Below are 24,747 nucleotides of genomic sequence, written 5' to 3' on the forward strand. Positions count from 1 at the left end.
CCCTGGGTTCAAACCTCAGCACCACATAAAAGTGATATTATGTTCACCTACAACTAAAAAATAAATATTTTTTAAAAATGGGTAAAGAGCCAGGTGCAGTGTCCCACACCTGTAATCCCAGAGGCCTGGGAGGCTGAGGCAGGTGGATTGCAAGTTCAAGGCCAGCCTCAGCAACTTAACAAGGTCCTAAGTAACTTAGTGACCCCCTGTCTTAAAATAAAAAGGACTTGGGATGTAGCTCAGTGATAAAGCATCTGAGTTCAATACCCAGTACCCAAATAAATAAATAATAAAAAGAAAAATGGACAAAGATACAGACATCTCACCAAAGAATGTGAAGGTGGTAAGTACACATATGAAAATGGGCTCAACCTCATATGTCAAAAGGGAGTTACTAAATAAAATTATGAGACACCACTATATATCTACCAGAATAGCCAAAATCCAAAATATTGACAACAGCAAATGCTGGCAAGGATGTGGAACAAGAGGGACCTTCATTCATTTGTAGTAGGAATACAAAATGCTTTCAGTGATTTTAGAAGGCAGTTTGGCATTTTGTTTCAAAACTATATATATTCTAACTGTACAACCCAGCAATCACACTTCTTGGTATTTACCCAAATGATTTGAAACATCTTCACATGAAAACCTGCACAAAATATTTCTAATAGTATGTATGTATGTATTTATTTATTTATTGAAAGCAGGGGTAGTTTATGAGTTACATTCCCAGTCCTTTATATTTTTTTTTTTTTTATTTTGAGACAGTGTCTCACTAAGTTGCTTATGGCTTCCCTAAGATGGTGAGGCTGACCTCAAGCTTGCAATTCCCTTGCCTCAACCTCCTGAGTCACTGGAATTACAGGTGTGCACCATCCCACCTAGCACTAATTAATGTTTTTTACTTAAACTTGCCAAAAATTAGAAATAAACAAGACGAGCCAAGCACAGTGGTACATGCCTGCAATCCCAGTGACTCAGGAGGCTGAGGCAGGAGGATGACAAGATAGAAGCCAGTCTTAGCAACTTAGTGAGATCCTCAGCAACTTAGCAAGACTTTGTCTTAAAATAAAAAATAAAGGGGCTGGGGATGTGGCTCAGTGGTAGAGCGCTCACCTTGCATGTGTGTGGCCCTAGGTTCCATCCTCAGCACCACATAAAAATAAATAAATAAAATAAAGGTATTGTGTCCAACTACAACTAAAAAATAAATATTAAAAAATAAATAAATAAAATAAAAATAAAAAATAAAAAGAACTGGTGTTGTAGCTCAATGGTAAAGTGCCTCTTGGTTCAACCTTCAATACCAAACAAACAAGCAAAGAAATAACCAAGATGCCCTTCTGTAGGTGAATAGATAAACTGTGGTACATTATATAATACTAAATAAAAATTAGCTATTAGCTATGGAGAAAACATGGGGAACCTTAAATATATATTACTAAGTGAAAGAAAGAAATCTGTAAAGTTTACATACTACATTATTCTAACTATATGATATTTTGGAATAGGCAAAACTATGAAGACAAAAAGATCAGTGGGGCAGGGGTTGCAGCTCAGTGGTAGAGCACTTGCCTGGCATGTGTGAGGCCCTGGGTTCGAGCCTCAGCACCATAAATAAATAAATAAATAGAAAATCCATTGACAACTAAAAAAAATATTTAAAAAAAAGATCAGTGGTTGCCAGCGGCTAGTAGGGAGAGAGAGCTGAATAGGCAGAACACAGAACATTTTAAGGCAGTAAAAACATTCTGTATGATACCATAATGGTGGATACATGTCATTATAAATTTGTCCAAATCCATAGAATATACAATATCAGCAGCAGACCCTAATGTAAACTATGGGCTTCAGGTGATACTACTGCCTCGATGTAGGTTTATCAATTGTAGCAAATATATTATTCTGATGGAGGTGTTAACAGTGGGGAGATTATGTGTGTTGGGTGGAAAGAGATATATGGGAACTCTGTACTTTCCATTCAATTTTGCCATGAACCTAAAAATGAAGTCTAAGATGTTAGATTTCAACTAATTAATTGTACCTTTCCAAGTGTCTCAGATTTATAGATCTATTGTCCTTAACTTCCCAAACACTTTATGTTTACTAAAAAATAAGTTGTTATGCAAAATATTCATGGATACACCATAATTGAAGTTTTCAGGCTAGAAAATTACATGTAATTTTTGAAAATCAAAATTCTCCTCAACTTTAAAGGACTCTTACTAAAGTCACTCTATTGAAGTATATGGATTTTGGTAGCTAATCTCCACTAAGTTAATGAAGTACATTTCATTAAAATAAAACAAAAACTCTTTTAGCAAGAGAAATTTTTATCATGAATGGAGAGTAAATTTTAACAAATCTTCTGCATTTGTTAAAGTAATTCTATGGCTTTTGTTCTTTAAGTTTTAGTAGAATATTTTTACTCAGGTTTAATTGATTTTCTTGAACAAATCCCAATTGATTAAATGAATTTTACTTAACATAGATACATAAAACTTGTAAAGATTTAACCTGAAATATTTGGGTTTATGTTCATAAATTCAACTAGATATGGTTATACTGACCTTTCTCAATTATACTTTTGAATTTATTATTAAGTATGTATTGGTAGGGTAAGTACTTAATAGCCAAATGGAATACAGAAGATGTCACTCAAAAAAGTTGTCTGAATGAACAACTTTTGAGAAACACTATTGACTACAACATCTTCAAAATTAAGGAGTTTTTTACAATAGTAGACACAAAGACAAAGTTAAACATTGTATCAGCTAGGAGAATGTATGTTTAACTAATAAAAATCAATAAATGAAAATAATATCTGGAATAGTAAGCTGCTCCTAAAGATAAGCAAAATAATAAATAATGGGAAGCATCAATATACCCATCAGTTTTAAGTTTTGATAATATTAAGGACAAATGAGAATGTTAGTAAACAGCAAATATCAGGTTCTACCTTTGTAGGCCATATGGTATCTGTTAAAACTATTTTCTGCTTTTATAGTGTAAATGTAGACATGATCTATAGTAGACAAATGATCATGGATTTGTTCCAATTAAATTTTACATGAGTAAACACTGGAATTTAAGTTTCATATAATTTTCACATGTCACCCAACATTCTTTTTTTTTAATCTTAGTGTTTTTTTAAAATATATATCTTTATTTATTTTATTTATTATTATGTGGTGCTGAGGATAGAACCCAGTACCTCACATGTGCGAGGCAAGTGCTCTACCACTGAGCTATAACCCCAGCTACACCCAACATTCTTTTTAATGTGTTTTCAACCTCTTAAAATCATTCTTAGAGGCTGGGGTTATGGCTCAGCAGTAGAGTGCTCATTTCGCACATGCAAGGCTCTGAGTTCGATCCTCAGCACCACATAAAAATAAATAAATAAATAAACAAATAAAATATAGTTATTGTGTCCAACTACATCTACAAAAAATATTTTTTAAAAAAATCATTCTTAGCTTGCAAGACATATACAATCAGGTGACAGGCTAGATTTGGTCCACAGACCATAGCATGATAACCTCTATATTATCCAAGAGTCTCTATGAGAATATCTGAGAATCTCTATGAATTTAAGTTTATAGTAATTATGAAAAGAACACTAAGAGAAAGATATGATTAGATAACATTAAGTTTTGGGGAAAATGATAACATTTTTCTTTTAAAGGATACAAATAATTAGCCCAAAAATAATTTCTTCATATAACATATAATACCTGGCCAAATTACTGATCCTGTTACTTAAACCATGTTGTGGTTCAAATATAAGCCTCTTTGGTAATTGCACCACACACTCAGACTTGTGGCTGAAAACCCACAATTATCGATTTACTTCCCACTGAATAAGTTTCAAATAAATTAAAACATTATAGTATCAAAGTATACCAACTCGTAACCATTTAAACTCCAAAACCTTTCTATTTATCACTGCCTAAATCAGTCAACTCATATTAAGCTTTCCTTTTTTGAACTTTGGTTGGAAGTAAAAACTTACAACACTCATTCTATTTGTATTATCATTATTTATGCACATATATCATCCTACTTATTAGACTATAATTTTTAAGGCAGATTCTGAATTTATATCAACTTACTAAGAATCAGTGCCAAGACTAATACCTTGCATCTATTGAATATTAAGTGAGATTAATTGAATATACTGTTTTCTATGATTGTTTGGCTAGCAAAAGTGGTTATTCTTTATACTGTTAATGGAATTATTATGGGGGCAATATAAAAGTTTAATAGGCTTCCAGCCCTATTGGATTAAAAAAGACAAAATTTATCCCTTCAACTTAAAATGACAAGAAACAGACAAAATATATTAAAAAGTGGTTCAATTTACTTTACAGGCTACAAGTGCAAGGAGCAAAAATCAAATAGAAGCCAGTATTCTTTCTCAGTAGGAAACAAAGAGTTCAGACTTCATACAGGAAACACACACCTGCCAAAATACTGGAAAGGAAGGGAGTCTAGGAGTAAGAGATCATGAGAGATAAAGGCAGACTAGAGAAAAAAGAGAGTGGAAAAGAGGTAAAGAATGAATGGGAAGTTGGGCAGGAGAGATTCAGAGGTTGGAAAAGGGTTCCCTTCATGTCTTTAGTTGAGTACTGATCTCTGAATTTATTAAAGCAATCTACTTGAGGCTGGGGAATGATTTCACAAAAAGAAACAGTACCAGTAATAAAGAGAGCTGTCTGATAATGTTAAATGTGTCAATTCACGAATATCTTTTAAAAAATTATATATATAGATATACACACACATACATATGGGCTGGGGATGTGGCTCAAGCGGTAGCGCGCTCGCCTGGCATGCGTGTGGCCCGGGTTCGATCCTCAGCACCACATACAAACAAACATGTTGTGTCTGCCGAAAACTAAAAAAAATATATATTAAAAAATTCTCTCTCTCTCTCTTAAAAAAATATATATATACATACATATATCTAACAGAGCTTCATAAGACATGGGTTAAAAATGATATAAATGAAAGGTAAAAGAGATGAATCCAGAATTATCCTGGCACCAAATGGTGATAATTATAATCATGATCATGATATAAGAGGTCTCATAAATGTAGACACAAAATGTGAATGTGTTCTAGAGAGCTGCTGTACAATATAATGCCAATAGTTGACATTATGGTATTTTGTATTTAAAAATGTCCATACCACAAAAAAATGACAAAAAAAATGAAGCCCACATAAGGGAGGTGATGGGTATGTTTATTATCTTGATTGTGGTGATAGTATTACAGATAAATACTTATGTCCAAATTCATCAAATTTTGTACATTAAGTGTGTGCAGAATTTTCTGTAAATGCCTAATAATAAATATTTTTAAAATAATAAAATGTTAGCAAATTAGATGCACTTTAAATGATAGGGTAATATTTTCTGGCAATGTGAAGCATAACCAAGAGTATAAAGTTTGTACAATTTTAAAATTAATCAAATTCATTCACATATATACAAAGTTTTAAAAACCATAATATATATGATTACCTCATAGATTTAAGGAAAAAATTGGCAAAATTCTATATGCACTGATAACACATTCATTAATTTGCAAATAATGATTTGTTAAATATACTTAACAAAGGAAACTGATGCTTCTTCAATGATTAAGACAAAGGCAAAAAGGCCAGGCACGGTGGTGCATGCCTGTGATCCCAGCAACTCAGGAAGCTGAGGTAGGAGGATCACAAGTTCAAAGCCAGCCTCAACAACTTGGTGAGGCCCTAAGCAATTCAGCAAGGGCCTCTCCCTCTCTCTTAAAAAAAAAAAAAAAAAAAAAAAAAAAAAAAAAAAAAAAAAAAGGCTGGGAATGTGGCTCAGTGGTTAAGTACCCCTAGGTACAATCCTTGGTACCACAAAAAAAAAAAGCAAAAAAGTCAGTTCTCACCAACTCTTTTTGATATTATCTTAGAATTCTTTGACACTGTAATAAAGTGCAAAAAGTGCAAATAAGTAAATAAAAAGAATAGATTTGAAAATAGGATATACAAATCTGTATGACTAAGTAAGAAATCATAAGCGATCTACAGAAAAGCCACTAAAACGAGTGAGTTTGATAAAAAGGCAAATACAAGATGAATATTAAAAATTAATTGTATTTCTACATAATAGCAACATACAATTGAAAATCAATTTAAAAAACATTTACTATGACATTCAGAATATTACAAACTAGAGGATGAATTAAAATATAGCTCTTGATCTTTACAATGAAAACTACAATAATGATTACAAAACAAGAAATTAAAGTAGCCCTAAATAAATGGAGTATATATATTCAGTGGAATCCAAATACAAAGCCATAGAAGTTCTGTTGTACATATTGGCAGGCTGATTCTAAAACTGATATGGAAATGCAAAGGAATTAGAGTAGCAAAACAATTGTGGAAAAGAAAAAAAATTAGAGAATTTATACCATTTGATTTTAAGACTCATCTAAAACTATAGTAATTAAGATAGTAGGATATTGACATAAAGATAGACATATGATCAATGGAACAGAAAAGAGAACTTTGAGAATTATATGCACATATATATGGTCAGATGAATTCTGAGATGGTACCAAAACAACTCAATGGGGGAAATATTAGTTCATTCAATACCTGGTGATAAGACAATTGGATACACATATGCATGAATGTGAACACAAACATACAAGCACATATACACATATATGCATAGATGCATACATGCACAAATGAAACTCAGTACAAGGTTGACTGAAAATGGCCAGATCATTTTGGAAGCTGATGGCAATATTTTATATCAAGATTGTAGTTGGGCTTACACAACTGTATACCTCTTTCAAAATTCATCATATTGTACACTTAAAATAAGTGAATATTCTATATAATCATGGTTTTTAAAGTTGAATAAAACTTTTTCATATGCAAGGACTATATCAAAATACATTTAAGATTTTAAAAGTAAAACTCAAAAAACTTAAATATCTAGAAAAATGCATAGAAAATCTTAGTGACTGGAAGTTAGATAAAGAAAGGTTTTTGTTACTGTTGTTTCTGGGACTTGGAATTCAACTCAGGGGTGCTTTATCACTGAGCTATATCCCCAACACTTTTTATTTTGTATTGTGATACTGGTCTTGCTGAGTTTCTGAGGGTTTTGCTAAGTTGATGAGGCTGGCCTCAAACTTGTGATCCTCTGCCTCAGTTTCCTGAGTTGCTGGAATTACAGGCATGTGCCACTCACTATGTCTGGTAATAAAGGGTTTTTAAATAGAACAAAAAACATAGATTTTTTTTTCTTTTGCTTCTTAAAGACAAAAAACTAGATTTCATCCAAATTAAAGCCATTTGCTTGTCAAATGAAATTACAATTAAAATTAAATTCACAGAAAAGGGGATATATGTGTAAATCACACATTTGATAAAGGAATTGTTTCTAGAACATATGAATTTTTACAAGTCATGAAACAGATCATTTAGGATTATTATTGACAGTTATATAAAAAGATGGAAAATCTAGAAAAAGGAATAAATTTCTGAACACATAAAACCTATCAAAATTTAACTCTGAAGTTTTAGAAAACCTTAATAGCCCAATAATAATGAAATTGAATCAGTAATACAAATTCTCCCAACAGAGAAAAAGTCTAGGACAGGACGGCTTCACTGATGAATTTGACCAAACTTTTCAAGAAAAAATTGCACCAATTAGTCTCAAAATATGCAAAAAGAATCTGTAAGGAAGGGAGTTTTTTTTCAACCTCATTCTACAAGGCTAGCACTGCCCTGATACCAAAACCAAATAAGAATGCAACCAAAAAAGAAAACTATAGACCAACATCCCTGATGAAATGCAAAAATCCTCAACAAAGTACAAGCAAACTGAATCCAATGGTATGTGAGAAAGATTATACACCATGATGAAGATGCAAGGATGATTCGACATGTGCAGCAACAGAATGAAGGACAGAAAACACATGATCATTTCGTTAGAGATAGGAAAAGCAGTTGATAAACTTCAACATCCCTACATGATAAAAAAATCCTCAACAATTAGAAGGAACATACCTCAACATAGTAAAGGCTATATATGACAAGCCCACAGTCAATATCAAACTAAAGAGGAAAAAAAATGAAAGCATTTCCTCAAAGATCTAGAACAAAAAAAGGATGGCCACTTTGACCCCTCAAATTACTGCAGGAAAACTTTGCCTGGGCAATTAGGCAAGAGAAGGAAATAAAAACCACCCAGATAGAAAAGGAAATAAATGATCTGTTTACAGATAATAAGATTTTATATATTAAAAAACTAGACTTGTGCTGGGGATGTGGCTCAAGCGGTAGCAAACTCGCCTGGCATGTGCAGGGTGCTGGGTTTGATCCTCAGCACCACATAAAAATAAAATATATTGTGTCCACCAAAAACAAAAAATAAATATTAAAAAAATTCTCTCTCTCTCTCTCTCTAAAAAAAAAAAAAAACTAGACTCAACCCAAAAAAATTATTAGAACTGATGAATAAATTTGGTCAAGTTTCAGGATTCAAAATCAACATAATAACAAACTTCCTAGAAAAGAAATCAATAAAGCAATCCTACTCAAAACAGCTACAAGTAAAATGAAATACCTAAGAGTAAATTTAACCCATGAAGTGAAAAATCTCTACAATGAAAATTATAAAACACTGATGACTTCAAAATATACTAGAAATTATAGTAACCAAAAACCGTAGTATTTGCATAAACACCAACACATAGGCCAATGGAACAGGATACAGAATGCAGAAATATTGCCATGTACTTACAACAGATCCTCCACAAAGGTACCAAAACATACTTTGAAGAAAGAAAAATTTCTCCAATAAATAGCAGTAGGAAAATTATATCCCTATGCAAAAGAAAGAAACTAGATTACTGTCTCTCACCATATAAAAAAATTAACTCAAAATGGATTAACAATCTAAACATAAGGACTGAAACTATGAAAATACTAGAAGAAAACATAGGAGAAACACTCAAAGACATTGGTATAGGCAATGACTTTTTTGGATAAGATCCCCAAAGCACATGCAATAAAACCAAAAATAGACAAATGGCACTTTATCCAACTAAGAAGCTTGTGTATGGCAAAGGAAACAATCAGCAGAATGAAGAGACAACGTATAGAATGGGAAAAATATTTGCAAACAATTCATCTGAACAAAGTATTAATATCCAGAATCTATAAGAAACTCAAAAAGTTCAACAGAAAAAAATATAATGTCTTAAAAATGGGCAAATCCAGAATAGACACAGCTGGACACAGTGGCACACACCTATAATCCCAGCAGCTCAGCAGGCTGAGGCAGGAGGATCACAAGTTCAAAGTCAGCCTCAATAAGTTCGTGAGGCCCTAAGCAACTTAGCAAGACCCTGTCTCTAAATAAAGTATGAAAAAGGGCTGGGGATATGGCTCAGTGGTTAAGCACCCCTCATTCAATCCCCAGTACCAAAAAAAAAAAAAAAGAAGAAGAAGATACAATCATCTACAAGTATATGAAAAATGCTCAACATCACTAATTATAGAAAATCAAATCAAAATCACAATAAGATATCATCTCACCTTGGTTAAAACAGGCACAATAAAAAAGACAAAAAGTAGAAAATGTTGGTGAGGATGTGAAGAAAGGGGAACTCCTAAATACTGCAGATGGAAATGCAGATTAATATAGTCATTATGGTAAACAGTATGGAGATTCCTCAAAAAACTAAAATTAGAGATAGCATAAAATACATCAATTCTTTTACTGGGTATATATCCAAAGAAAGTAAAATAATTATATCAAAGAGATACCTGAACTCCCATGTTCACTGTAGCACTATTCACAATAGCCAAGGTATTGAATCAACCTAGTTGTCCAATGATAGATGAATGAATATAGAAAATGTGGTATATATACGCAATGGAATACTGTTCATTCAAAATAGAATGAAATCCTGTCATTTGTGGTGACATGGATAGAATTAAGAACATTATGCTAAGCAAAATAAGCCAAGCACAGAAAAACAAATACCACATGTTCTCACTCATATGTGGAAGCAAAAAAAATTATTCTTATGAAATAGACAGTAAAATATTTATTGTTAGAGGCTATGAAAAGTAAGGGGAAGAGGGAATTGAGAGAAATTGGAAAATAGGTACAAAAATTCAATATCTGTACAAAAATACAATACAAATACAAAAATAAGAGGAATAATTTCTAATGTTCTACACCGCAGTATTATGACTATAGTTTACAACAACTTATTTTATATATAACTGGAAGGAAGGAATTTGAAGGTTCCCAACACAGAGGAATGATAAACTTTTGAGAAGATGGAAATGCTAATCACCATGTTTTGATCATTATACATTGTATACATGGACCAAATCAAGCTGTACCCCATAAATATATACAATTATTTTACATCAATTAAAAATAAATTTAAAAAGAAAAATAGGAAAAATATTATGGTAAAAAACAGGCAAATTTTTCAAAATCCTCAAAAGAATATGTAAGAACAACAAATTAAACCATGAAAAGATATCTAACATAGTCATAAATGATATGCACATTAAAATAAGTAGGGAGCTGGGGTTGTAATTCCATGGAAGAGAGTTTGCCTAGCATGTGTGAGGCACTGGGTTCCATCATCAGCACCACATAAAAATAAATGAACAAAATAAAGCTACTGTGTACATCTAAAACAATAAATAAATAAATAGAATATACCACTATTGGCCAAATGTAATAGCCAAATTAAAAAGACACATAATACCAAGTGTGAGCAAGGTTGTGCCACAAGTAGAACTCTCATATATTTCTGGTGGGAATAAAAAATGAAATATACTTTGAAAAGTAATTTTGCATATTCACATAATTGTAAATAAACATTTACAAAAAGGCCAACCATTTCACTCATGAATTTGTCAAAGAAAAATAAAAGCATATGTCCACACAAAATTTATATTCAATTAGGTTTAGGGTTGTGGCTCAGAGGTAGAACACTTTTCTAGCATGTGTGAGGCACTGGGTTCGATCCTCAGCACCACATAAAAGAAAAAATAAAGGTATTGTGTCCACCTGTAACTAAAAAATAAATATTTAAAAAATATATATTTGGGGCTGGGGTTGTGGCTCAATGGTAGACCACTCGCCTAGTATGTGCAAGGCCCTGAGTTCAATCCTCAGTACCACATAAAAATAAATAAATAAAATAAAGGTATTGTGGCAACTATAACTAAAAAATAAATAAATATAAAAAATTTATATTCAATTATATCAACTTTATTCATAACAGCAAATGAAGAAATAAATGGTGAGAAAAGTACCAGTAAAGATTGAAAGAATAAACAAATTGAGTAATACTCATGTGTTGCAATATTATTTAACAGCAGCAGCAAAAACAACAAAGAACAATTAATGCTTGCAAAAATACAAATGAATCTTACAAGCAGTTTGCTAACTGAACAAAACCAGGCATAAAAGAATGCAGAGTGTATGATCCCATTTGTGAGAAATACAAGGAAAATTATAATGACAGAAAGAAGCACCAATGTTAGCAGGGATCTGGCATTAGAGTGATAGAACTGACTGCAAAGATCCAGGAGACCATTTGTTGGGGGAGGCTGCTGAAAAGGTTCTATATCATGCTTGGGCTTTCACAATTCCATATTTTTAGCAAAATCCAGCATGTTGCACACTTCAAATTGGTGGATTTTAATTTATATAAATCATATTTTAAATACTTTATTTAAAATATATTTAAATTTTAATAAATACATCATCCTCAAAAACACTATCATAGAGAAGGAGTAAACACTTAAAAGTGCGGGGATCATCATATCTGGTAATCTCCCATTACTCCACCATTGTTTTCTTCTTTCTTTCCAAACCCAATCCTCACTCCTATAGTCCTCACACAGGTACACTTGGGGGATCTAATTTTTAATTTCTTATTTGAGCACTTCTGCATTTGAAATAAAATTCTTTAGTGCTTTTCATTTATCTGTTCTGGAAGATATTTTATTTTAAGTCTAAACATTGAACACATAAATAATACAGCCGGAACATTCTGAGTTAAATATCTATTCAATTCCACTTTTGCTCTCCCTGCATTTGTTATTCAGTGGTTTTAAATACCTTATAAAAACAGATGACAGAGGCTGGGGTTGTGGCTCAGCAGTAAAGTGCTCACCTAGCATGTGCAAGGCGCTGGGTTCGATCCTCAGTACCACATAAAAATAAATAAAGGTATTGTGTCCAACTACAACTAAAAACAACTGAAAAAAAAAACAGATGACAAAGCCAGCCTCAGCAAAAATGAGGCACTAAGCAACTCAGTGAGACCCTGTCTCTAAATAAAATACAAAATAGGGCTGGGGATGTGGCTCAGTGGTTGGGGGCCCCTGAGTTCAATCCCTGGTATCTCCCCTGCCAAAAAAAAAAGATGAAAATGTTTTTAATTTTCTGATGTCACTTTCAATACAAAATTAATACTAGACAAGGCTGTACTTGGGCCTCCTTAGGATTCTCAAATAGACAGTCAATTCCTCAGTGTCCTGTGTTCCAGCCTTGCCACAGTAGTACATAACATCCATAAATTATTACTTGATAGATGAAAACTAGTAAGAATAGAAAAATCTGAGAACATATATGAAGGCCCTGCAGGGCAGGAATTCATATCCTGGGACCACCTCATGGCCCTCCATGATGGTTTATATACAATAACTCCCATATCTATAAACAACACCTGGCAAATTCAATGCAAGATATTTTATGACATCTCTCTCCCACCTTTTCATTTCCTTAAGCCCTTTCCTTCTCCTCAGTCCTAAACCCTCTCAACGTTCCAGCTGTTGCCAAGCAACCAAATATTCAGACTCTGTTGTGTTGCAAGCATTTTTTTTACTGTGTCATTAGGATGAGACAGAATTATTTTTATCTAGAAAAAAAGCATCTTAAGCCAAATTAATTCCAATCTTCAATTGTTGAAAAAATAAGATTTAAGAAATTCCATGAGAATGGAGTCTACCAGAATTATTTACAATCACCAATAATTTATAAAGAGAAAGATTAGGCATGTAGATTTATAATACTCCCTCCAACACTTATGTATTCCAAAAGCTTCCATTCCTCTGCCACAAAAGCAAAGAAAATGAATTATCCACACCACTGTAATCTCATAAGACAAAACAAGCCTGCTGTGAAAGTGGACATGACAATGGCAAGACTGGAAAGAAATGCAGTTCTATTGTCTTTAAAATTCCACATTATTCCTCTTCCTTCCTGGCACAAAAATTATGGCCTGATTATACATTATTTGCTCTTTGAGATGATATGACATTAGGTGATTGATACATGTTTTGAGTGGGTCAACCATGGGTGATAATGAGTTAAAGGCTGGCATTGCAAGAACCATTACAAACTTGGGCAATGATGTTAAAAATTAACATTGCATTCCTATCAAATCCAGAAGGCAAAAGAAATACAGGAAAAGCTTGGACAAGAGGGGGAAACCCTGGTTAGCATAAGACATTTCTCTCAGGCAAGGTCACAGACTTTGTTTAAATAAGTGAAACAGTGAAAAGCGAGTATTGACACAAAATAGTTTTACATGTTGTTTAAATAAATGAGAAAGCAAAGGTACAATACTTTTTTAAATTGACATTAAAAATTTTTACATGTTTATGGGGTACATATAATGCAATATATGTATACAATGTATGATGACCAAATCAGGGTAATTAGCATTTCCAGTTCCTCAGATATGCATCATTGATTTGTATGGGGCAACTTTTGAACTCTCTTCTAATTATTTTGAAACATATAACAAACTGTTGTAAACTACAGTCACCCTACTATTCTACAGAGCATTGTAATGTATTGCTCTAATCTAAGTATAATTTATCAACCTCTATATTCCCTCCCCTCTACCCTTCCTAACCTCGAGTGAGAACTCTTCTACTCCTAGATCAATGTTTATAGCTTTCATGAATAAGTGATATTATACAATGTTTGTCTTTCTGTGCCTGGCTTATTTTCACTTAACCCATTTTGCCCCATCATCCCAGGTGTGGATGCATATAAAAACTTAAATATAGAATAACATGTGAACCTATAATATATAATAGGAATATAATTATAATAATATAATATATAAGCTTGATATTATTATTTCCAACCTATTTCAATGCATCTGTGCGAGTTTTATTGAAATATTCACAGAATTGAAAACTTATATCCTAGGGACAAATCACATTTGATCATGGTAAATGACCCTTTTAATTTGCTGTTACATTCAATTTACTAGTATTTTATTGAGGATTGTTGAATTTGTGCTTATTAGAAATATTGGCCTATAATTTCCTTTTCTTTTTTATACCTTTATTTTATTTATTTTTTTAATGTGGTGCTGAGGATCAAACCCAGCGCCTCACACATGCCAGATGAGTATGCTACCACTGAGCCACAACCCCAGCCCTCCTTTTCTTGTGTGTCCTTGTCTAGATTTGGTATCAAGGTGATGCAGACTTTGTAAAATGAGTTTATAAGTTTTCCCTTGAATTTTTTTGAAAGACTGAGAAGAGTTCTTATTAGTACTTTTAATAAAAGCAGAAGTACTCTACCATTGAGCTACATACCCAGCCCTTTTATTATTTTATTTTGAGACAGGGTTTCATTAAATTACCCAGATTGGCTTTGAACTTGTGATCTTCTGGTTCAGCCTCCTGAGTCACCAGGATTGTACATGCTTCTAATGTTAGATAAAATTCAGTTAGAAACCTATCAGGTTCTACACTTTGCTTTGGTAAAAGGCTCTTTATAATTGATTCAGTCTCCTTACTCATTATAAATGTGTTTGGATTTTCCATTTCTTCATGATTGAATCTTGGTAGGTTTTATAGTTTCCAGGAATTTATACACTTTTTCTAGGTTATTCAATTAGTTGGCACATACATGTTTATAATAGTCACTTATGACCCTTTGTATTTCTGGGGTATCAGTTGTAATATCTTCCCTTTCATTTCTGATTTTGAGTCTTCTTTCTTCAGTTAATCTAGCTACAAAGTTTTATCAATTTGCTTATATTTTTCAAAAAAAATCAACTCTAACTTACATTGATATTTTCTATTGTTTTTCTAGTCTATTTTGTTTATTCTGCTATATTCTTTATTATTTCCTTCCTACTAACTTTGGGCTTTGTTTCTTCTTTGGTCTCTAATTCTTTCAGGTATAACATTAGGTTATTTATTTGAGATTTTTTTCTGATGTAGATGTTTATTGCTATAAACTCTCTTTAAACAGCTCTTGCTGTATCCTGTAAATTTTGGTATTTTGTGTGTCCATTTTTTATTTGTCTCAAGATATTTTTACTTTTCTCTTTTAACTTCTTCCTTGACACATCATTTGTTCAGGAGCATATTATTTCATTTCTATATGTCTCTAGTTTCATACCAATGTGGTTGGTAAAGGTATTTGACATGATTTAAATCTTCTTTTATTAATATTTGTTTTATGTCCTAACATATGATGTATCCTGGAGAATGTTCTAAGTGCTTGAGAATATATATTCTACCATTACTGGTTGGAATGTTCTTACATATGTATGTATATACATATGTACATGCATATATATACTTAACAGACCCTATATAAGTCATCTATCGTACTGCACTCTATCTCTCCTTTCGGATCTATTAATACTTTACATATGTAGATACTGATATTGTATGCATAACAGTTATTGTATCCTCAAGGATATAAACTGACCTCTTTATGACCTTCTTTATATCTTTTTTACTTTCTTTTTTCTATTATTATTATTATTATTATTATTATTATTATTATTATTATTATTTTGGTACTGGGGATTGAACTCAGGGGCACTTCCCAATGAGCTACAACCCCAGCCCTTTTGTTTATTTTATTTTTTTAAAGTTCTTATTAGTGGGGCTACAGTTGTAGCTCAGTGGTAAAGTACGTGTCTAGCCTGTGTGAGGCACTGGGTTTGATGCTTAGCACCACATAAAAATAAATAAATAAAGGTATTGTGTCCATCTGCAACTAAAAATAGATTTTAGAAAAAAATATTTTATTCATGCAAAATAGTTATATATAATACTGAGGTTAATTTTGACATAATCATACATGTTTGGAATATAATTTGCTCCACTTGAGGCCCCAGTACTTTCCCTTTTCCTTCCCTCCTTCTTCCCCCTGTTCCTCTTCCTCTATTCTGCTGGTATTTCTATTTATTTTCAGTTTTCTTTAATTACCACTTTACAGATTTACATTAAGGTGAAATTCATTGTGGTATACTTACATATACATTAGCATAACTTGGTCAATCTCATTCTGCTGTTTCTTTTCCTGTCACTCCCCTCTCCTCAATCCCCTTCCTCTACTCCACTGACCTCCCCTCTATTTTCATGAGATTCTCATCCTCCCCCTTTTTTTTCCTTATTTTGATCTAACTTCCACATGACAAAACACTCAACCCTTGACTTTGTGAGTCTGGCTTATGTCACTTAGCATGATATTCCCCAGTTCTACCCATTTACCAGCAAATGTCACAATTTTTTCTTCTTTCTGAGTAAGACTCCAAACAGGATAGACTCATACAATGATCGTGGGACTGCAAATTATAACAATCACTTTGGAAAGTACTATGAAGATTCCTCAGAAGACTAGGAATAGAATCACCACATGACCCAGATATCCTACTCCTTGGTATTTATCCTAAAGAACTAATATCAGCATACTATTTTTTTTTTAATTTTGAAACAGGGCCTCACTAATTTGCTGAGGCTGGCTCAAACTTGCATCCTTCTACCTCAGCCTGGCAAGTTGCTGGAATTACAGGTATGCACCATCATGCCTGGCTCTTTTTACACCTGATGTGAGTATAACTATCCCTGATTGTTTTTTTTTTTAATCAATTTCCATGGACTCTTTTTTCCATTCCTTCACTTTCAGTCCTTGTGTGTAATCATAGATGAAGTGAGTCTCCTGTAGGAGTCACTCTATGTCTTTTGATTGGAGAACTTAATTCATTTAAACTCAGTTAATTAAAGACTTACAACTATCATCGTGTTGTTTTCCTGTTGTTTAATACATCTTTTGCTACTTTGTTCCTCTCCTTTTTGTATTCCTTTGTGATCAGGTGGTCTTCTGTATAATGCACTTTGAAAGCTTAATTTTTATCTTTTGTGTACCTACTATGGATTTTGGTTTGTGTTTGAGTTTTACAGAAAGTAACTTACTGTTATAACAGATTGGTTAAACTCAAGAATGGCTTTGATCACATACAAATGCAACACTTTTACTTCATTCATTTTATATGCTTGAAGTCATAATTTACATCTTTTCATGGTATGTATATCTTAACAAAATATTATACCTATCATGATTTTTAAGAGCTTTGTGTTTGAGCCTTCATACTAAATCAAACCAATTTACACATCACCATTATATTATTAGTTTTCTGAAATTGACTATGTGCAAAATTTGACCCATGAGTTCTGTTTTTTTAGTTTTTCTCTTTTTTCAGGGAGTGGGGAAGTACCAGGGATTGAACTCAGGGGCACTCAACCACTAAGCCACATCCCCAGCCCTATTTTGTATTTTATTTAGAGACAGGGTCTCACTGAGTTGCTTAGCACCTTACTTTTGCTGAGGCTGGCTTTGAACTCACGATCCTCCTGCCTCAGCCTCCTGAGCTGCTGGGATTACAAGAATGAGCTAACGCAACCATCGCTTTTATGTTTTCATGTTTTTAATTAGCTGCCTTTTTTTTTAGTTTGGAGAACTCCTTTTGTATTTCTAAGCATATAGAATTTTTAATTAATTAAAGGAAATGTCAGAAAAAAATCATGATCTTGCATCAGGATAGTCTTTTTACTATAGAATAGTCTTTGATAAAAAGAAACACTTGGGAAAAAAACAAACAGTAAGATTCACAAAATTAATCTCATAAAATTATGCAACAAAGTAATGAAAAATGTTGCTTCCAATAATGTCAGAGGAGCTTGTATAGGAATGAAACTCTCACAGATAAAATCATAAACTCTGTAAAACTACACATTTAAAACAACTCCAAGAGAAATGGAGAGTACCACAACAAGCAGAAACTAGAAGGGAGCAGTAATAAAGAAATGAGCAGGAAGAAATTCAAATTTGGAGAGATGTTTTGCTGTTTGTTTTAGGGCACCCTCTAGTCCTTGTAGCCCAGAAAAAAACTATGATTCAAGTAGACAATGCTAACTGTTTCCTCCTTTATATATTAGGACTCCACAGATTTAGAGAGGACCTCATATAGTCTCTGATAGGATCCATTTCTAGTCCCTGTTCCACAGCCAACCAGAAATACCAAACGTTTGGAGTCATGCAAGGATTCATACATTTACCCTTGCTAAAGTTTTTATTTGAAGTATTCCAAGTATAACAGATATGTAGTTTTTAAAAGTTGTAGAGCTAAGAAATAAGTTAACTAAAATTTAATGGTTTCCTCTTCAGCCGGAAATATTGGTGCGCACCTGTAATCCCAGCAACTGAGGCAGGAGGGATCACAAGTTCAAAGCCAGCCTCAGCAATTTAGCAAAGCCCTCTGCAACTTAGCAAGATCCTGTCTCAAAATAAAAAATAAAAAGGGGCTGGGGATGTGGCTCAGTGGTAAAAGGCCCCTGGGTCAATCCCTTGAATGTATGAATAAATAAATTAATTAATGTTTTTATTCATATGATTATAAAATAATGCACAAACACAATGTCAAGAATAATAATAACCTAGACCTGAACATTAATTTGAGCAAAAACCTGGGATTTAGAAAAGATGAAGTTAAAATGTGCTAAAAGTTTCATCTTGTATTGGGAAACACTTAGGAGATAATCATTTTATTCTGGAGTCATAACTTTAAAGAAAATGTAATGAATTCTGAAGAAAACAGGAAAGGAGAAAAGCATAGAAACTAAGTTTATTCCAATTAAGTTTGAATCCAGAAAACATCTGGAAAAAAGAAAAATATCTAGAAAGCACAATAAATTGAAAACATTCAGTGTGGAAATAAGACCATAATCAAACCTATCAGTGATCACAGAAATTGTAAATGAGTTAAATTTCCTTTATTTTTCACCTAAATGGATGATTGATTTAAAGATTAAACTCCTTGAAATGAAATCTATGTATGTAAATGTGGGGAAAAAAAGACAAACTTCCTCTGACAGGGCTAAAATACTGTCTGCCTATTTAGAAGAACAATTTCTAAAGCACAATAACTTAGAAATAATAGAAATAAGAGATAAATACATACCAGGCATATGCAAACAGAAAGTAGAGGTAGCAATATGAACATCTGAATGTTAGAAAAATAATCCCTTTCTTACGTAGTGCTAGGGATTGAACCTAGGGCCTTGCACCTTTTCTAAGTGTTTTCTGGATTCAAACTTAATTGGAATAAATTTATAGTTTCTGTGCTTTTCTCTTTTCCTGTTTTCTTCAGAATTCATTATTTTATTCTGTACCCATCTCCAGATACTTCTAAAGGTGTTCATTTTATATTGATATAGTTTATAAGTACAGGCAGTGTTGCTCAGTGGGTAAGAGCATAGACCCTAAAACCAGACTTACAGAATCAAATCTTGGCACTGTCACCAGCCAAGTGTGTATCTTTATTCTCAGGTAACTATCTTAACTTCTCTGTGCCTCAGTTTCATCATCTGTGAAATGGGGCCTAATGAAATACTCATGTCATAGGATTCTTCCAAAAATTGATCAAGTTACCTCAAAAGCACCCATATAAGGGCATATTAAATAAAATGTACTGATAAACAATGTAAGTCAAGCTGGGCATGGTGGCAGATGCCTGTAATCCCAGTGACTCAGGAAGCTGAGGCAGGAGGATTGTCAAGTTCAAGGCCAGCAGCCTCAGCAATTTAGCGAGGCCCTAAGTAATTTAGTGAAACCCTGTCTCAAAATTTTAAAAAGGGGGCACTGGGGACTAGCTCAGTGGTAAAGTACCCCTGGGTTCAAAACCCAGTATCAAAAAGCAAAACAAAACACAATACAAGTCACAAGAAAGAAATATCAATATTGGATTTCTATGTGCCAGAAATGTACCAGTAAAATACATGTACACAATTTTCCTCAATATATGTATTGGTGTAAAGAATTGTTTTATGTACAAATTCTGAGAAAACCCCATGCCTCCACTCTGTTGTTAATTTTACCTGATTATGTTCTTCTTCATGACACAGTTTCTCCACTTCAGCAGTCATAGTATTCAGACTTTGTCCATAAAGAAACAAAAGCCATGCTGCTCCTTTCTTCCTCTTCCCAGACTGTGAAGTATATTGAAGATTAAATGATTCACTGTCTCCAATAATTTCTCACAAAGAAATAAAGGACAACAGCCCTCTCTGACCTCTATCAGTTAAAAACATAAGGCAAAATTGACAAAAGGAGTACCATTATGAGAAACTTTAACATAACTTGTTGAATTTGTGATGAGTATACCAAACAGATGAATAAACATATGGAGGATCAGGTCAATGTAATTCACAAACCTAATTTCATGCATGTACAGCAAATGTTCTATTCAACATTCTCTATATCTTTCAAACATTTTCTTGGACATTCTTAGAACAGCTCATATATTAGATGGAAGAGCAAAACCTCATAAAATATCAAAAACTGATACAGGATAACAAAACACTAAATAATAAATAACATAACACGATGATTTTAAATCCCAGATGAACATTAAGTAAAAATTCTCAATTCTTTTTTTTTTAAGAGAGAGTGAGAGAGGAGAGAGAGAGAGAGAGAGAGAGAGAGAGAGAGAGAGAGAGAGAGAGAGAGAGAGAGAATTTTTAATATTTATTTTTTAGTTCTCGGGGGACACAACATCTTTGTTGGTATGCGGTGCTGAGGATCGAACCCGGGCCGTACGCATGCCAGGCGAGCGTACTACCGCTTGAGCCACATCCTAAGCCCAAAATTCTCAATTCTTTATTCAAAAAAATCAAATCTATGATTGCAAAATAATAAGGCTAGGGTTGTAGCTCAGTGGTAGAGCACTTGCCTAGCATGTGTGAGGCTCTGGGTTCTATTCCCAGTACTGGGGAAAAAGACTATAAAAATTGCAAAATATAATGACAGTAAAAATACTACAAGGTTCTAAAACTGGTCACTTCTCTCCTTTTCACACTTAATATCACAGACTAAGCCACTATCACCTCTATCTTCTACAATATCCTTGCTACTTATCTATGTTGGACCTTCTCCAGTCCATTTTTACCATAGCAACCTTTTTAGCAACAAAAATGTCAGGCATTCTCCTACCTCAGGGCCTTTGAGCTTCCTCTTCTATGGGATACTCTTCTCCTAACATCTAGATGGTTTGTAGTCTGTTTACATCGCCATCTTTGGGGTTTTTGATTCTTCTTCTTTTTTTTTGGGGGGGGGCGGGGGCAATGGGGTTTGAACCGAGGGGTACTTTATGAGCTACATACACAGCCCTTTTCATTTTCTATTTTGAGGCAGGGTCTTGCCAAGTTCCCTAGGCTGGCCTCGAATTTGCAATCATCTTGCCTGTCTTCCAAGTTTCTAGGTTTACAGGCATGTGCCACCATGCCATAGTTTCTGATTCGTCTTGCCCTGCTTACTCAATGTTATATTTTTCCACAGCAGCAATCATTAACTTACTACTTATTCATATAAATAACGTACTAATCTACACACTATTTACTATCTGTCTCTTCATATTAAAATGCAGGCTCCTTAAAGAGACTCCTGTTTAGTTCAGTGATCTAACCCAAGGGCCTTGCACATCATAGTTCTGAATGAGTGAAAAAAAATGTTAAATGGTCTTGCATTGTAATTGTTAGGAGATTTGTGTAGCTATAATCACTGGTAGTCATTTGGTCCTTTTATTAGCTAATCAGTAGTAATAACAACTATATACATGGGGCAGACATGGTCATGACAACACCAATAATTATATAAGGCCATTACAGGAAGTGGTAGAGATCAGTGCCGGTAGAAAACAGCTTTAAAGGCCCTTTAGGAGAAATCTGAACCAACTTAGAACCCCAAGAAAAAGAGGGGAGGATTAGAGGTAGGAGGATTGTCAAGAGTTGCAGAAACTTGACTGATGGGGATCTCCGAGTCAATGACTATTTTAATTTTTCATGTATATTATTAGTTGTACTTCCCAGTTGTTATATTTCAGGCCAGATAATTTAGAGTTATATAATCAATGTCTACTAAATTTAAAAAAGTAAGATGGAAAGAGAAAAATCCCAGCACATGCTGTGGAATTTATTATATCTATGGTTAGAGATTAATTCATCTTAAAAAATGAGATCACATCATAATTACTGGATTGGGGTTGTAGCTCAGTGGTAGAGCAATTGCCTGGCATGCGTGAGGCACTGGGTTCAATTCTCAGCACTACATATAATTAACCAAAATAGGGGCTGTGGATATGGCTCAAATAGTAGCGGTTTGCCTGGCATGCGTGAGGCATTGGGTTTGATCCTCAGCACCACATAAAAATAAAAATAATGAGAGCTGCCAGGATAACAGCTGATCTTTCAACACAGACTCTGAAAGCTAGAAGATCCTGGAACAACATATTTCAAACGCTGAAAGAAAATGGGTTCCAACCAAGAATCGTGTATCCAGCAAAATTAAGCTTCAGGATGGAACATGAAATTAAAACCTTCCACGATAAACAAAAGTTAAAGAATTTGCAGCTAGAAAACCATCTCTTCAAAACATCCTTGGCAAAATATTACAGGAAGAGGAAATGGAAAATATCAATGAGGTAGTACAGCGGGAGGTAGTACAGTAAAGGGGGGAAAATAATCAAAGAGGAAAACAAACCATGTTTAGTAACATAAATAAACAAATATGGCTGGAATAACAACCCATATCTCAATAATAACCCTAAATGTTAATGGCTTAAACTCACCAATTAAGGCTAGTAGAATGGATCACAAAACAAGACCCAACAATATGCTGCCTTCAGGAGATGCATTTGATAGGAAAAGACATACATAGACTGAAGGTGAAAGGTTGGGAAAAATCGTATCACTCATATGGACTTCGGAAACAAGCAGGAGTGTCCATACTCATATCAAATAAAATAGATTTCAAGCCAAAGTTAATCAAAACGGATAAACAGGGACACTACATACTGCTCAAGGGAACCATACACCAACAAGACATAACAATCATAAATATATATGCCCCAAACAATGGTGCAGGTATGTTCATCAAACAAACTCTTCTAAAGTTCAAGAGTCTAATAGACCACCATACAATAATCATGGGAGACTTCAACACACCTCTCTCACCACTGGACAGATCTTCCAAACAAAAGTTGAATAAGGAAACTATAGAACTCAATAACACAATTAATAACCTAGACTTAATTGAAATATATAGAATATACCACCCAACATCAAGTAGTTACACTTTTTTCTCAGCAGCACATGGATCCTTCTCAAAAATAGATCATATATTATGTCACAAAGCAACTCTTAGTATAAAGGAGTAGAGATAATAGCATGCATCTTATCTGATCATAATGGAATAAAACTGAAAATCAATGATAAAAGAAGGAAAAATCATGCATCACTTGGAGAATGAACAATAGGTTACTGAATGATCAATGGGTTAGAGAAGACATCAAGGAGGAAATCAAAAAATTCTTAGAGATAAATGAAAACACAGACACAACATATCGAAATCTATGGGACACATTGAAAGCAGTTCTAAGAGGAAAATTCATTGCTTGGAGTTCATTCCTTAAAAAAAGAAAAAACCAACAAATAAATGATCTCATATTTCATCTCAAAATCCTACAAAAAGAAGAACAAAACAACAGCAAAAGAAGTCGAAGGCAAGAAATAATTAAAATCAGAGCTGAAATTAATGAAATCGAAACGAAAAACAATTGAAAAAATTGACAAAACTAAAAGGTGGTTCTTTGAAAAAATAAATAAAATCGACAGACCCTTAGCCATGCTAACGAAGAGAAGAAGAGAGAGAACTCAAATTACTAGCATATGGGATGAAAAAGGCAATATCACAACAGACACTTCAGAAATACAGAAGATAATCAGAAATTATTTTGAATTCTTATACTCCAATAAAATAGAACATAGTGAAGGCATCGATAAATTTCTTAAGTCATATGATCTGCCCAGATTGAGTCAGGAGGATATAGACAACCTAAACAGACCAATATCAATTGAGGAAATAGAAGAAACCATCAAAAGACTACCAACTAAGAAAAGCCCAGGACCGGATGGGTATACAGCAGAGTTTTACAAAACCTTTAAAGAGGAACTAATACCAATACTTTTCAAGCTATTTCAGGAAATAGAAAAAGAGGGAGAACTTCCAAATTCATTCTATGAGGCCAACATCACCGTGATTCCTAAACCAGAAAAAGACACTTCAAAGAAAGAAAACTACAGACCAATATCTCTAATGAACCTAGATGCAAAAATCCTCAATAAAATTCTGGCAAATCAGACACAAAAACATATAAAAAAAAATTGTGCACCATGATCAAGTAGGATTCATCCCTGGGATGCAAGGCTGGTTCAATATACGGAAATCAATAAACGTTATTCACCACATCAATAGACTTAAAAATAAGAACCATATGATCATCTCGATAGATGCAGAGAAAGAATTCGACAAAGTA

The 24,747-nt window shown here is 33.5% G+C and overlaps 1 protein-coding gene across 5 annotated transcripts in view; it reads right to left on the minus strand.

Moving 5' to 3' along the window:
• LOC308639737 (uncharacterized protein) overlaps positions 1 to 24,747 on the minus strand; it is a 78,000-nt gene that overhangs the window by 30,288 nt on the left and 22,965 nt on the right. For all 5 annotated transcript variants that reach the window (XR_014020110.1, XR_014020111.1, XR_014020112.1 and 2 more), the window contains one exon: positions 20,255 to 20,365. Coding sequence is in view for 2 of the 5 variants with exons in the window: in XM_081278022.1 (XP_081134148.1) it covers positions 20,255 to 20,365 (111 nt within the window). In the remaining 3 variants the exon portion in view is untranslated. The remainder of the gene's footprint in view (positions 1 to 20,254; positions 20,366 to 24,747) is intronic.

The sequence above is a fragment of the Spermophilus citellus genome (assembly GCF_964194105.1).
Source record: "Spermophilus citellus genome assembly, chromosome: X".
NCBI lineage: Eukaryota > Metazoa > Chordata > Mammalia > Rodentia > Sciuridae > Spermophilus > Spermophilus citellus.